At 36.4% G+C, this 14487-nt stretch overlaps 2 protein-coding genes across 3 annotated transcripts in view; one reads left to right on the forward strand and one right to left on the reverse strand.

Moving 5' to 3' along the window:
• The window catches only part of CLEC16A (C-type lectin domain containing 16A), a 1483716-nt gene that overhangs the window by 583184 nt on the left and 886045 nt on the right, over window positions 1-14487 (reverse strand). The gene's annotated exons all lie outside the window — the stretch shown is intronic.
• Window positions 11631-14333, forward strand: LOC309557695 (uncharacterized protein; the record flags this gene model as incomplete). The annotated part of the gene is given in 4 exon segments (XM_082260477.1): window positions 11631-12123; window positions 13701-13858; window positions 13862-13865; window positions 13867-14333. Coding segments are annotated over 4 exon segments (1122 nt in total).

The raw sequence follows: 14487 nt of genomic DNA on the forward strand, positions 1-14487 counted from the left end.
GGCAAGGGTTTTTGTGGAAGGAGTCCTTTCTGACTAATTTAAAATTTTCAATGGCACAAGACATGGCTGCCCCCCTTTTCCCATTCATTTTCACACTGTTGATCGAACCTCTAGCTCAAAAAATAAGAGACCACAAATCCATCTCTGGCATCCCAGTTCTAGACAAACAATACAAAGTAACCCTAGAGAAAAACCTGGAAACACCACCAAAAGGTTGATGTTCCAAACAAAGCGGGGGAAGGGGGAATGTTGTGATGCTAGAGTAAAGGAAATGTGAAGCAAAAGATATGGATGTGTAGATAAAAATATCAAAATGTATTAATACATTTCATGTTAAAAAGATTTGCATAACAAAAAAGGTTCACAAAATTACAATGAATATCTTCACATGGATAACACAGGAAGTACCAATTAGTGGAGAGAACACTAATAGGGTAAATAAATCTGAAAAACCTTCAACACATCAGAAAGCATTGAGCATATAAGGTGGGTTCCACACACTGGGGAATGCAGCTGGAAAAAACGAAAAGTGGGATGACCAATAGACCCCAACACGTTTAAACTTGATATAAGCCTTCTTCGGGGGGCATATATATATATATATATATATATATATATATATATATATCTGTGTACATATTGCATAGAGTAAGTCATTATACCAAACAACATAACATCGAGGATATATATCTGGAGAGGAATTTAAACAGGCAAGCAAGATAACTTACACGCATGTGTAGCCCATCCACAGGTGACTTAGCACTGATGTATTGTGGTTTTTAACATGTATCCAATCCACATATGAACAAGCCCGGGAGCAGGTCAGAGCGGGAGCCCCCTTCTGAGGACCAAAAGGACAGGAGCCTCAATGGAACACAGCAAATCCAATCTGGGGAAAGAGGGGAGAGGGAGAGGAGAGGCGGGAAATGGAGAGGAGGCAATGAAAAAGGAAAAATAAATAAGGGAAAAAAGATAAGAAAAAATATATCCAAAAAATCAAATGAAAGAAAGGGGGACATGGAAAGGTAGGGAGCCATGTAAAAAATTCCTATTGGGAAAAATCAAATTGGGAACAAAAAACAAAAGCCAAAAAATAAAAAAAGGACCTGGTATGAATTGCACATATATGCAAATAATGCATAAAAGAAAAAAAAAAAAAAAAAAAAAAATATATATATATATATATATATATATATATATATATATATATATATATATATATATATATATAAAAAAATGTATGCATGTGTAGACATATATTATCATTTACCCAGATCCTATATGGTCCTGGTCCAGGCTCGAAAAATAATAAAGGTAAAATTCAAAAATTAGGTCAAGCAAACCCATGAATGTGGGTATGGCTGAAAAAAAAAAGAAAGGGAGGGTAAATAGAGAGATGGCCCAAAGAAGGAAAATGATCGTTAGAAAACCAAGGATTGGGCAAACAATGGGGTTGAGAAAAAAGGATATGGTGCCTGGATGCAGAAGAAAAGACTCTTGTTGACCTGATCAAAGTATACCTCCCCACACAAGGTGGGGAATGAGGGAGTGGGACAAGTGTACCAGTATATAAAGGAATTGGCACCGCCCTCCGCTCTGAAATCTCCAATCCCTACTCACCCCAAGGCAAGACCCGCCTAGTCCATATGCACACTGATGGGGGTGGGTGGACTCAACCCCATCTGTCCCCCGAAGCCCGATTCTCCCATAGGAAGCCCCACTCAGAGGCTGCGCCGTGGATGCCAGATGGAGAGGCAAAGTATGGGGAACTTCCACCAAAGGAGAGGAAGGAAGTCCCACAAACCACATCATCCGGTCACATGACCGGAAGTCCATCAGCGGCCATCTTGAGTGTGGGCAAAACACTGGGGAGAACATGGGGAATGCGCCGACACATGTATCCGGCCGAGGCCGGACAGTGATGAGCAAAAGACTCCGAAGAGAATGCAAATCATCAAGCCCCCAACCTCCAAAGGAGAGAAGGGGGCTACATGTGCCGGATGGGACCCAAATAGGAACTCCGCGCAGTGACACCCCCGGGCTGAATCATAGTGCAAGAACACATACAAAACATGAAAACGCATATATGGATATACATAAACATGATGAACAAACACAATTTTCTGTACACAAATACAGTTTGATAATTACGCATATTGATACATAGACAAGAAACATCAAACAATTTTGTTTATAAATTAAAAAGTGAAGCAAAAAAAAAAAAAAAATATATATATATATATATATATATATATATATATATATATATAAATAAAAAAAAAATCAAATGAAAGAAAGGGGGCATGGAAAGGTAGGGAGCCATGTAAAAAAAAAATCCTATTGGGAAAACCCAAATTAGGAACAAAAAACAAAAGGACCTGATATGAATTACACATATATGTAAATAATGTATAAAAGGAAAAAAAAAATATTTTATACATTATTTACATATTTTTTGCTTCACTTTTTAATTTATAAACAAAATTGTTTGAAATTTCCTGTCTATGTATCAATATGCCTAATTATCAAACTGTATTTGTGTACAGAAAATTGTGTTTGTTCATCATGTTTATGTATATCCAGATATGTGTTTTCATGTTTTGCATGTGTTCTTGATTGTGTACTATGATCCAGCCCGGGGGTGTCACTGCGCAGAGTTCCTATTTGGGTCCCATCCGGCACATGTAGCCCCCTTCTCTCCTTCGGAGGTTGGGGGCTTGATGATTTGCATTCCCTTCGGGGTCTTTTGCTCATCACTGTCCGGCCTCGGCTGGATACATGTGTTGGCGCATTCCCCATGTTCTCCCCAGTGTTTTGCCCACACTCAAGATGGCCGCTGATTGACTTCCGGTCATGTGACCAGATGTTGTGGTTTGTGGGACTTCCTTCCTCTCCTTTGTTTGGAAGAAGTTCCCCATACTTTGCCTCTCCATCTGGCATCCACGGCGCTGCCTCTGAGTGGGGCTTCCTATGGGAGAATCGGGCTGCGGGGGACAGATGGGGTTGGGTCCACCCACCCCCATCAGTGTGCATATGGACTAGGGGGGTCTTGCCCTGGTGTGAGTGGGGATTGGAGATTTCAGAGCGGAGGGCCATGCCAATTCCTTTATATACTGGTGCACTTGTCCCACTCCCTCATTCCCCATCTTGTGTGGGGAGGTATACTTTGATCAGGTCAACAAGAGGTGAGTCTTTTCTTCTGCATCCAGGCACCATATCCTTTTTTCTCAACCCCATTGTTTGCCCAATCCTTGGTTTTCTAACGATCATTTTCCCTCTTTGTGCCATCTCTCTATTTACCCTCCCTTTCTTTTTTTTTTTTTTAGCCATACCCACATTTATGGGTTTGCTTGACCTAATTTTTGAATTTTACCTTTATTATTTTTCGAGCCTGGACCAGGACTATATAGGATCTGGGTAAATGATAACAATATATGTCTACACATACATATGTTTATATATATATATATATATATATATATATATATATATATATTTTTTTTATATATATTATTTACATATATGTGTAATTCATACCAGGTCCATTTATTTTTTGGCTTTTGTTTTTTGGTCCTAATTTGGGTTTTCCCAATAGGATTTTTTAACATGGCTCCCTACCTTTCCATGTCCCCCTTTCTTTCATTTGATTTTTTGGCTCTATTTTTTCTTATCTAAGTCACCTGTGGATGGGCTACACATGCGTGTAAGTTATCTTGCTTGCCTGTTTAAAGTCCTCTCCAGATATATATTCTTGAGGTTATGTTGTTTGGTATAATGACTTACTCTATGCAATATGTACACAGATCTCTTCTCCCAAAGAAGTGTGGACCAATATATATGCCCCTGAAGAAGGCTTATATCAAGTTGAAACACGTTGGAGTCTATTGGTCACCCCACTTTTCGTTTTTTCCAGCTGCATTCCCCAGTGTGTGGAACCCACCTTATATGCTCAATGCTTTCTGATGTGTTGAAGGTTTCTCAGATTTATTTACCCTATTAGTGTTCTCTTCACTAATTGGTATTTCCTGTGTTATCTATGTGAACATATTCATTGTAATTTTGTGAACCTTTTTTGTTATGCAAATCTTTTTAACATGAAATGTAGCGTTTTAACCTCAGGCAACGTGGGGAGGGTTCTTTACTGTTAGGGCTACAAGATTGTGGAATTCTCTACCACAAGAGGTGGTTTTTGCGGGAAGTATGGTGGCTTTCAAAAGACTCTTAGACGTACATCTCAAGGATCAGAACATTCAGGGGTATGTGAGATGATTACAGCCACACACACCTACACAGGTTGAACTGGATGGACTATTGTCTTTATTCAACCTCACCTATGTAACTATGTAATAAATTTTGATATTTTTATCTACACATCCGTATCTTTTGCGTCACATTTCCTTTACTCTAGCATCACAACATCCCCCTTCCCCCGCTTTGTTTTGAACACCAACCTTTTGGTGGTGTTTCCAGGTTTTTCTCTTTACTGTTAATGGGGATGGATGCCACAGCATTACTGTCTACTTAGGAGTGTAACTGAGCATATCAGCTTTGTTCTTTTTACAAAGTAACCCTATTCGCAGAAGATATAATACTAACCCTGACAAACTCTGCTCATTCCCTTAAAACACTATATGAAGTTCTCACAACATTTAATCAATGTTCCTACTACATGTTGCATTATTTATATAGGATATTGTATGTGTGTGTGTGTGTATATATATATATATATATATATATATATATATATATATATATATATATATATATATATATATATATATATATATATATATATAGGTATACACAGATATACACATAGTCTTTTTAATGTGAACATAAGTTTGTGGATTATGGCCTAACACAGCTGGTAGGCAAGTTGCACTTTACATATCAGAAGACCTGAGGAGTTACTCGCGGGGGGGGGGGGGGGGGGCCGTAAAATGTAGATTGGCCTTTGGCCTGACAAAAGGTATTTATTGATGGTAACTTAAGGGGAAATGGTGGATTGTTTACCTCGTAAACATTACAAGTGGAGTTTTTTCACAGGGAGATCAAAGAGTATTTTGGGTTGACCTAGCAGACCCCCCCCCCCCAGTGTCAGACTATTCCTAGAGGCAACAGAAAATTATCCCCATCTGAAACTTGTGCTAGGCTGAGCAACTCAGTGGAAGGGGGGAGCTCTAATGAAAGTGCCCCACTATCTGGTACACTGACAGAAAGAGTTGCTAATCCAGTTGTAGCCATTGAATATTCACAGTCTATAACTACACCAGTGGTTAAGAGACCATTTACAACTTTACAAAAGATAAAATGCTACACATGTGGATTATTTGGCCGCATTGCCAAATTTTGTTTGTCTCTTGGTGAAAAGATAGGGACACCCAATCAATATAGGACCCAGAGGCGGGACGTTGAAGTGTATTCACCACGCTGGGGAACCTGGCCTAGAAGTACTAAATATGAAAAGATCAGATCAGGCATTCCTTCCTCAACTATTCACGCAGAGAATTAATTTTTACGGTATGAAATTCAACAGCTAAAAGTGGAAATTTATTTGGTCAGAGAATTCCACACCTTTAAAAAAACGTTTATTGAATCCTTGAATTTGAAAGATAAGGAAGGAGGAATTTGCACAGTGGAAAGATCCCAAACAGGAATGGGGAAACAGACAATATAACGTCTATTTCGGTGGTCTAGAATGTGGTATGGTTTGATTTCAGTATGTTTTATGGAAATGGCTAGATTACTAACTTTTATCTATAAGTTTATATTTTACAGGTTCAGTGAACTCATAAAAAAATACTTACATATAAAGCAGGTGTGTATATATAGATGTGTATATATATATATATACCTAAAAACACACACCTAACAAAGAAAATGTATTCTAGGCTAGGTACTAGGGGTTCATTGTTATTTTTTTTTTATATGTTTCTCTTTCTTTCAGAAAAGTTAAAATTTGGCAAAACAACAGACTAGCTGTGTCTGTTTTCTTTTATGCCATAGTTAAATTACATTTAGGTTTTTCCATGTTCATTTCCTAATTTATGGTTCTTTTCTCTACTCTCTTGCGCTTTCCCTATCCATAACGTATCTCAATGAATGGGCGTGTCTGTGTGATGTAATGGATATGTATGAACTGTCTATGAGTAAACCAACATTTTTTTTTCCCAGGGGTCTGAACATACCAGGGATCAAGGGCCATTAATAAGAATTGTGATCATAATAACGCGCATGCTTTCGCTTTTAATTTCTTTTGTAATGAGCTCAGTACTGGTACCAAAAAGTTTCTAAATTTTCAAAAACCTGTGCACAGATATGAGATCTCAATCATTATAACATGCAGAAGCTGTAGGAATTTTTTTTTTTTTTTTTTGTTTCTCTTTGTCTTTTCCTGGGGCTTGGAGTGAAGTTTCATTCACTGTCTTTTCCTGGGGCTTGGAGTGAAGTTTCATTCACTCTGATACTCAGGAACTACATAACACATTAGGTTGTACCTTATGGCATCTTATGGATTCAGTATATTTTGTGTTTTGTTTTTTTTGTTCCTTTTACCAACAGAGTATAGATATGTGGGTGTGTCTTTACATGTTTTTTTTTTTTTTATGAATGTACTGTCGAGACTGACTCATTACCTCTGCTGGAAGTCTGTTATTAGGAACCTCTCAGAGAGGTTGAGTGAGGTGTTATTAATCATTTCTTAGTCTTGTATTTTAGGAACAATACACAAACAAACATCGGTGCACAAGGCAGATAGGTCCCAGACATGACAATATTCTTTAGGAATAAAAATAACACAGAGGACCGTATAGCATGTTTTTTTTTTTTTATGCATGCTTTAAGGAGAAGTCTCTGAATTGGAGTAATTACAGTCAGGCCTACATAAATTCTAAAATATTTTTTTTTTTGTTGTCTCTTTCATTAACCAGAGTTTCTCTCTGTACGTTTTGTTTTTTGTTCAAAGCCTGACTTAGCCAGTTGTTTTTTTTTTTTTTTTTTCAAAGTCTGACGTACACAGTCATGTTAAAAGAGGACCAATTGATATGTTAATTCCCCACAATACAGGGAGTGTCTTTTGGACAGCTGCAAAGTTTGCAAGCATTTTGATTTTTTTTTTTTTTTTTGTTTTGCACGTACAGCTTCATTTCTCTTTAAAAAGAGAAATGTGTAGGGCAAAGGTAGTGTTGAGCCAGCACCAAATCTGTACTTTTATTTTATTTATTTTTTTAATTTTAAGTTTTTTTAACTTTTTTAAATTTTTAATCTTTATTTCCCTTTTTATATTTTTTATTTTTTATATATTTGTTTTTTATTATTTTTGTATTTTTTTTGTTTATTATTGATTTTATTTTTTTAATTTTTCAAATTTTTTTGGTAACTATTTCTCTTTCTTTCCTTTATCACCTTAATTTGTGGGGTGATTCCATATTTTGGTTTTTGCTATGAAAAAAAAAAAAAAAAAAAAAAAAAAAAGAAAGGGGAGTAGTGGGGAGCATTGTAGTGAGAGTGTTTATGGGTCGGTTCCCAACAGTTTTGTATCCCTTCCACCATTGAATGGTTGTGTTATATACATTTATTAAAGCTCCCTCTGGTCATTTAGCTATTACCAACTATGGCAATAGTAACAATAACACCAAGTTTTGGGCAACAGTCATTCAACAATTGTTTTGTACATGTTGCATAAAGTCCGCTCTACAGCTCAAATATGAGGCAGTCATCACATGTAATCAGTTTTTTTCTCTCTCCAAGTTAAAATCATTGGTCAATTTTTTTTGGGTGCAATGATTAAGTTCAAAGAGCATCGCTTGAATATCATATAGATATACTGGGACTTGTGAGACTCATAGTGATTGGCAGATAGCTGGCCTGGTGTAGTACAATTGTACTTAAAAGTAATTTAGTTTAGCTATTCCTGAAGCCACGAGTAACTAGTGACATCACACTTATCCGCATTATGACATGTTATTTTGTCTGCTTGGTTGACACTGCCTACTCTGTTCGGAGTCTGCTAAAGGAATGACCTCTGTCTCAAAGCCTGCTAAAAGGCATGACTCCTACAGTAGCTACATACGGTAGGAAAGGACGAAACTACGTGCACAATTGTGTGGCACCAGCCAAGAGCCCATCAGGGTTTGGATAACTGTACACAGTTTCAGTAAACAGAGTCAGTGGTGAGTTGCGGGTAGCAACAGCACCCTTCTGGAGACTTGAAGGGTCACACACCACACAGTGGTAACCAGCAGAAGGCAGGGCAGAGTTATCTGCAGGAATATGACAATGGATAAATAAAGTGGGTGATGAAAATCTAGAAGCACCTGGCTGAAGGGGGTAACTATTCAAATTGTTAAACATTTCAATGTAAGAGGGTCTCACTATTATGTCACAGTAAATCTATAGCAATGCTAAACAAAGGTCCTTACTACTCAGAATTACAAGATAAGCAGTCATTTGAATGCATATGTCTTAAAAAGTACACGTGTTTCTTTCCCTACCTATGTCCACATTAATAAAGTATAATCACAGAAAGCCAGGAAAGCTGGTCCATAGCCTTATACGAAATACGCGTTATCCATTTGGAATCCCCACGGAAGGCCGTCCCAGAAGCAAGAGCAACAGGACCAGATTGGCATTATGGACTTTCATACTATTATTATTGGACTATTGAGAACCAAGATCCGCCTTTTTTTTTCCTCTCTGTAGTTTGGTCTCTTAGTATTTTTATTTTTTTTTCATCATTATGGAGTTATTACATCCAAAACAAGTAATGAACTGCTGACACTGAGATCCAGGAATGTGGGTCTGTAGAGACGGAGAGTTTATAGAGTTTTTTTTTTTTTTTTCTCTCTAACTAGTTTTATTTCAGATAGAGTTACAAAAGCTCAAAAGGAGATTACACCTAAACCATTATTTTATGTGGGGGCTTTGCTTTCTGCAGGCCCCAAGCGGGCATCTGTTGCCTTATGAGTTTATGTGTAATCTCCCTTACCGTGTTGTGATGAGGAGGAGTTATGTATAAATCTCCATCAGTAATTGTAATATTAATGTAAATATAAATATGTACGAGATATTGAGTTTTGATTTTACATTTAGTTGAGATATGATTATCAATTATATGAAGTTGTGTGACTTCAATCTGCAGTCAGTAGTAGGAACTTGATTAACAAGTCCATTTAAAATGCATGCTTGAGCTACCAGGGGGCAACTGCTATTTACATTTAAACACATACTGATAGTATCACCCTGTAATTTAATTTACGGAGAGCCAGACATCCTGGGGCCTATACTATAGGATGAATAGATCAGGTCATGTCCGCTCTTAGTTAAGGCTCCATATCAAAGAACTCTCATTAAGATATGCAATGGAGATTGACTATCGGTTGAAGGGTTGGACAATAGGCCCGGGAGATGAACAGGTTCTCCCCCCAACAGAGAACCTAGGGGAGGGGGAAGTTGTCCTATCCTGAACCAGATACGCCCAGAGGGAGGAACAGAACAGGATAGCTGAACCAATCAGAATAGCCCTATACAAGGCAATGCAATATAGTTCTATATTAGCAAAGGTGGAAATAGAGGGACTTCCTGTTTGGCATGGCAGACCAGGAGGAAACACTCAAGTGAAGGGTAACTATGAAGGTTTAAAGTTTACATTGTTTGTCCTCTTTGTGTCGGTCATAGTGGGTTTGTATATGAGTATATACTCTATATTTGTTCAGTTAAACTAATAATATTTTACATTTTGTAGTATGTACAATAGTTAGATTGTTGTAAATTAATTTAGGCTTTTCAAACTATATACCAATAAAATAATTGCGGTTTTAAAGCTTTCATTCATAGTCAAAGAACTCTCATTTTTAACCCAAATATTGTCTGAGGTAAATTAAATCTCATTTATTTTGGGTAACATAATTGGCGACCACGAAGCATTGAACAGTCTGAGAGTATTTAATACAGCAATACCGAAATTTGTGTTATACAAAGTAAGGTTATTGGGCTGGGTTTAAACTGAGTGAGTTTCCCGGTAGTTTGAAAGCCACAGCAATTTAATCTAGTAAAAACAATAAAAAAATTGTTTTAGTGGGTATTAGAAGAAATCTAAAAAAAAAAAAAAAAAAGAAGAGGGAGGATACACCACAGAGTTTTTTTTATTAAAAAGATATCCTGTAATTATGGTTAAATATATCAGAAAAACTTTTACAAACCGGTCACTGTAATTGGGAAGATATATCTTTTAGCGGGAAAATTTTGTTTTTATTTTTTGTTTTGTTTTGTGAAAGCTTACCAAGCATCATTTCTTGCGGTGGCTTCATTGATGAAGTTGTTATTTGAAAACCACTGAAAGGGTGTCGGTTTTATTGTTGGGTTTGAAAAATCTCACAATTTCTAGTTTTATTTTTATTTTTTTTTGTTTTAAAGACACAAAGGACTAACTTGATTCCGGGTTCCTCTTGTGTTCTTTTGTTGAAGAAGGTTCAACAAATCTGTGTTCTTGGTTTTAATAGTTTTTTCTTCAATTTTTTTAATAATTTGTTTTTTTTTTGTTATTTGTTTTTTTTTTACTATTTTGTTTTCGTTTTTAAAGACGCAAAGGAATTACTTGATTCTTGTCCTCTCTTGTGTTCTTTGTTGACAAGTTTCAACAAGTCTTAGCTGGTTTTAATTTGTATTTTTTTTTTAATCTTTTTATTATTATTATTTTTTTTGTTGTTTGTTTGTGTTTTAATAACAAAAATTTTGACATGCTGGTCTTTTCTTGTGTATGGTTATGTTGATGAAAAAGTTCAACACGTTTTGGATTATATGTAGGTTTTGTGCCCTATAAAAACATGGTATTTGTGTAGGACAGGCAAAATGAGCTACAAGATAGATAAGGTGTTCTCTATATTGTTTTTTTGTTGTTAGTGTGTTTTGGTAATATTATCGTTGTGGTCAGACTGAAAACTATCTAGCAGAATCTTGGTATAGTAAGTCTGATCCGAGTTAAACCACGTTAAAATACCAAACTGTGGAAAGTTGGTTATTGAAGCCAATATCAGGAAAAGGTTTTTTTTTTAATAATTAGAAAGTGTAAAATAGGTTGCATCCAGCATACTCTTCTATACAGTGATCAAATTCAACAGCCTAGAACTAGATAAACTTCAGTTGTAGATTTAAGTTTGTTTACGTTTTGCCAACTGAATTGGGTGTAGTTGTTTTGATCTAACCCTGCTTTGTTTATCCCTACTATTGGTGCCCACTCTATGATTCCTGGTGTGCTTACTGTATGCAAGGTATCCCAGCACTATTGTTTCTTTTGTCTTCATGATCTATTGTGTTCCGGGTGGAGACTCAGACTAGGGAGGCTAGAGACTATTGTGATAATTATCTGTATGTCTCCAAGAACCTAAAAGTTTTATGAAGTACTTAAAGTCTATTTGACTACATTTTAAGATTTTCAAACTTGTTTTTTTTTTCTCTGTTTGGGTTTCTATCTATTTATTTTTTGTTTTTCTCTCTTCTTTCTAATATTGTTTTCCTTCTCTCTCTCTTTCTTCTTCTTTCTCCTACTTGCTTTTACGCTAAGTGACTGTATAGTACAGGGGAAAGGTGAACTTTATTTTTAGCCTACCAATTGTGCATACTTTCTGTTGGTGATGGCGGCCAGGTCCAGTTTAGAAAGTTTTGTAGCAACTTATACTCTTAAACATAAGATCAATGAATTTGCCTGTGATGCTAAAATTAAAGAATCTCCTTGGGCCTATGTCCAGGAGTTATTTGAAGAACAAGTAAACACCACCAAAAAGAATAAAAAGCTCAAAAGTCTAGCCATAGCAGGCATGTATGCTGCTTGCATGGCTATGAATGCTAAAATACAACAATTGGAAAAATCAGCTGATAATAACAATAGTAAAAATTCAGAGAAGGGAAAAGAGAACACAGCTTTACACAACCAGGTACAAACATTAACTACCCTTAATCAAATGATTAAAGCCTCCCAGGAGGAAAATGTTAACAATTACAGATTGGCTCAAAAAGAAGTAGTACAATATAAAGACATATTAACAAAAGTTGAGACTGAACGGGACCACATAATTAGTGCATACAAAGTGGTCCAAGATCAGTTGAATGAAACTAAGAAAGGAAAAAGTATAGACCACATGCAATGCCAGCAAAGAGAGTCACAGCTGTTATAAATAATTTCAATACTTAAAGGACAGGCTGCGGTAGCTAACCGGCTTGGACATGGTAAAGCTACTGCACCTACCTGTGCCTATGAAATTGGGGACAGTGAGGACTATGAGAAGTATTGGGGTGAGGAATTTATAGATACAAATTCTCCTTTTCCCGTGGCAATGGGAGAAATCGCAGAGCCACAGGAAAATTGAGAAGACACCAGGGGCACAGATCCTTCAGAATTTGTGGAACAAAGATCCACAAATGAGGATCAATACAAGTTCCCCATCATAAGTAGGACCCAGGTCTTCTCCTCCCCTGAAGGAAATCAAACATTTTTGGGATTTGATAGTGAAGGGAAGGAGGTAAGTTCTAATGCATATCCTACACAAGCTGTAAAAACCCTCATGAGTGTGGCTGATTTCATTGGTAAAATGAAATCTAATGAACACATTATTTCACATGCAACCAATGTACAACAAAGGTGTGAGCTTTTAGGGGTAAAAAGTCAGAGTGTCCAGCTAGCACATAGACAGAGGCAGAGAATAAATGTAAATCGTTGTCTGCATCCTCATGTCAGGAGCAGCTGGTACAATTTCCCCATACCAGGGATTGCAATGCAACTGGTTTGGGTATTCCTAGAGGCAACATATACCCCCACATTTCGGACTTCGTAACAGAAGTCGGTGGTGACTACAGTCCTGTGAGGTGGACATTAGTCTGGTGGAGAGACCCAAGAGCTGCGCCGTGACTCCAAAGTCTGGTGGTGACTTAAGAGTCTGATCTACAAAATTTAACAAGTTTGAAACCCCAGAATTGTTCTCTGAAGACTCGAAAAAATTGAGCAAAAAGACTGTGCTGTGTACCAGGAGACCGGAACGGGAAGCTGAAGAACTAACTTCAAGGTGGAGCCTCAAATGCGGTGAGTAAAATATATATATATATTTTTTTTTAAATTACTAGTAATATAGTGAAAATGCTTACGCAGGGTGAAGCTAGTGTCAGTTCGGATAAAGTAAACAGATGGGTGTTAAAATGTATTAAGCGTCATGGTGGTCCTTATGAAATTCCAGAAAAATGTAAGCAGACGTGGACTTTGATGAAGGAATTTTTAGAGAAAAATGTTTTTGATAACACAATTTCAGAAAGTAAAAGAAAAGGTTGTATTGTACAGGGTTTGTTATCTTGCTGTTTAAATATGGAAAATAGTTTGAGGGGTAAGATTTAGGAAATTGACCAGTTAGAGAATTCAGTTGATGATAGCAACAATGTCTATGAAATGTTACGTAACCAATCAGAAACTGAGACTGTAAATTTAAAATTGCATGCAGTTACCATTGGGGAAGCTTTGATTGAGAAATCTAAATGTTGTGATGAATTATCAGAGGAAAATGAGAGATTGAAATTAAGAATTATGGAATTAGAGAAGAGATCACGGGAATGCAGATGCACATCAAATTTTGAATTCAGCAATCTGCAGCAAAATACAAATTCAAATGTTCTATCAAATGTAACAGAGTCTCATATTAAATATGATAATTCATAACCAGCAGCACCCACTGTGACTACAACAGTTTACAACAATAATAATAATACAGGTGAAGTTCAGCTTATAATGAAACCTTTGAAATCAAAAGAATTAGACACAATTCTTAAAGAAATAGGAATGGTTCCCTGCCATGATTTAAACATTTTTAAAATGGTTTTGTGACTTGCATCATGTCAGAGATATGTATCATCTAAACCCATCTGATTTAGAAAGAGTCTTGCAACATTCTATAGGAAATGGTCTTTGGATGAGAATTAAACAGATCTGTATTCAGCCTCTTAGGACAAGGGACATATTACTGGAATTATTATGTGTGTTGTATGGTGTACGTTCTGATGTTACCATTTATGGGAAGATCAAACAAATGCAGAATGAGTCTCCCTATGAATTGTCACACAGGATAGCTACCATTATGGAATTTTTGGTTGGTAATATTCTTGCATTTGAGCGTGGAGGCTTGGTACATACGAGTATGGTCCTAGGTGCTTTGCATGAGCATATCAAACAAAATATTTTATTAGTTACCCCAAATCCTCATGATTTAAATGACATATTGTTGAGAGCAGATCATTTATGGAGAAATGTAAATGTGCAGGCTGTAAAAGTTGATGTAGACACATTGTTTAGAATCTAAGAAAAGGATTCCCCTAGAGGTGGGACTTTATAGGCACTAATATATTGACAAATTTATAAATACAGAAGCATTATTAGAAAACAATTGTGTTTTATTGAAATAACAAATTACATATCAATTTAAAAAAATAATGGCAAGTCGTGTACAGTATATT

Source organism: Pelophylax lessonae (assembly GCF_965119305.1).
Source record: "Pelophylax lessonae genome assembly, chromosome: 6".
NCBI classification, from domain to species: Eukaryota; Metazoa; Chordata; class Amphibia; order Anura; family Ranidae; genus Pelophylax; species Pelophylax lessonae.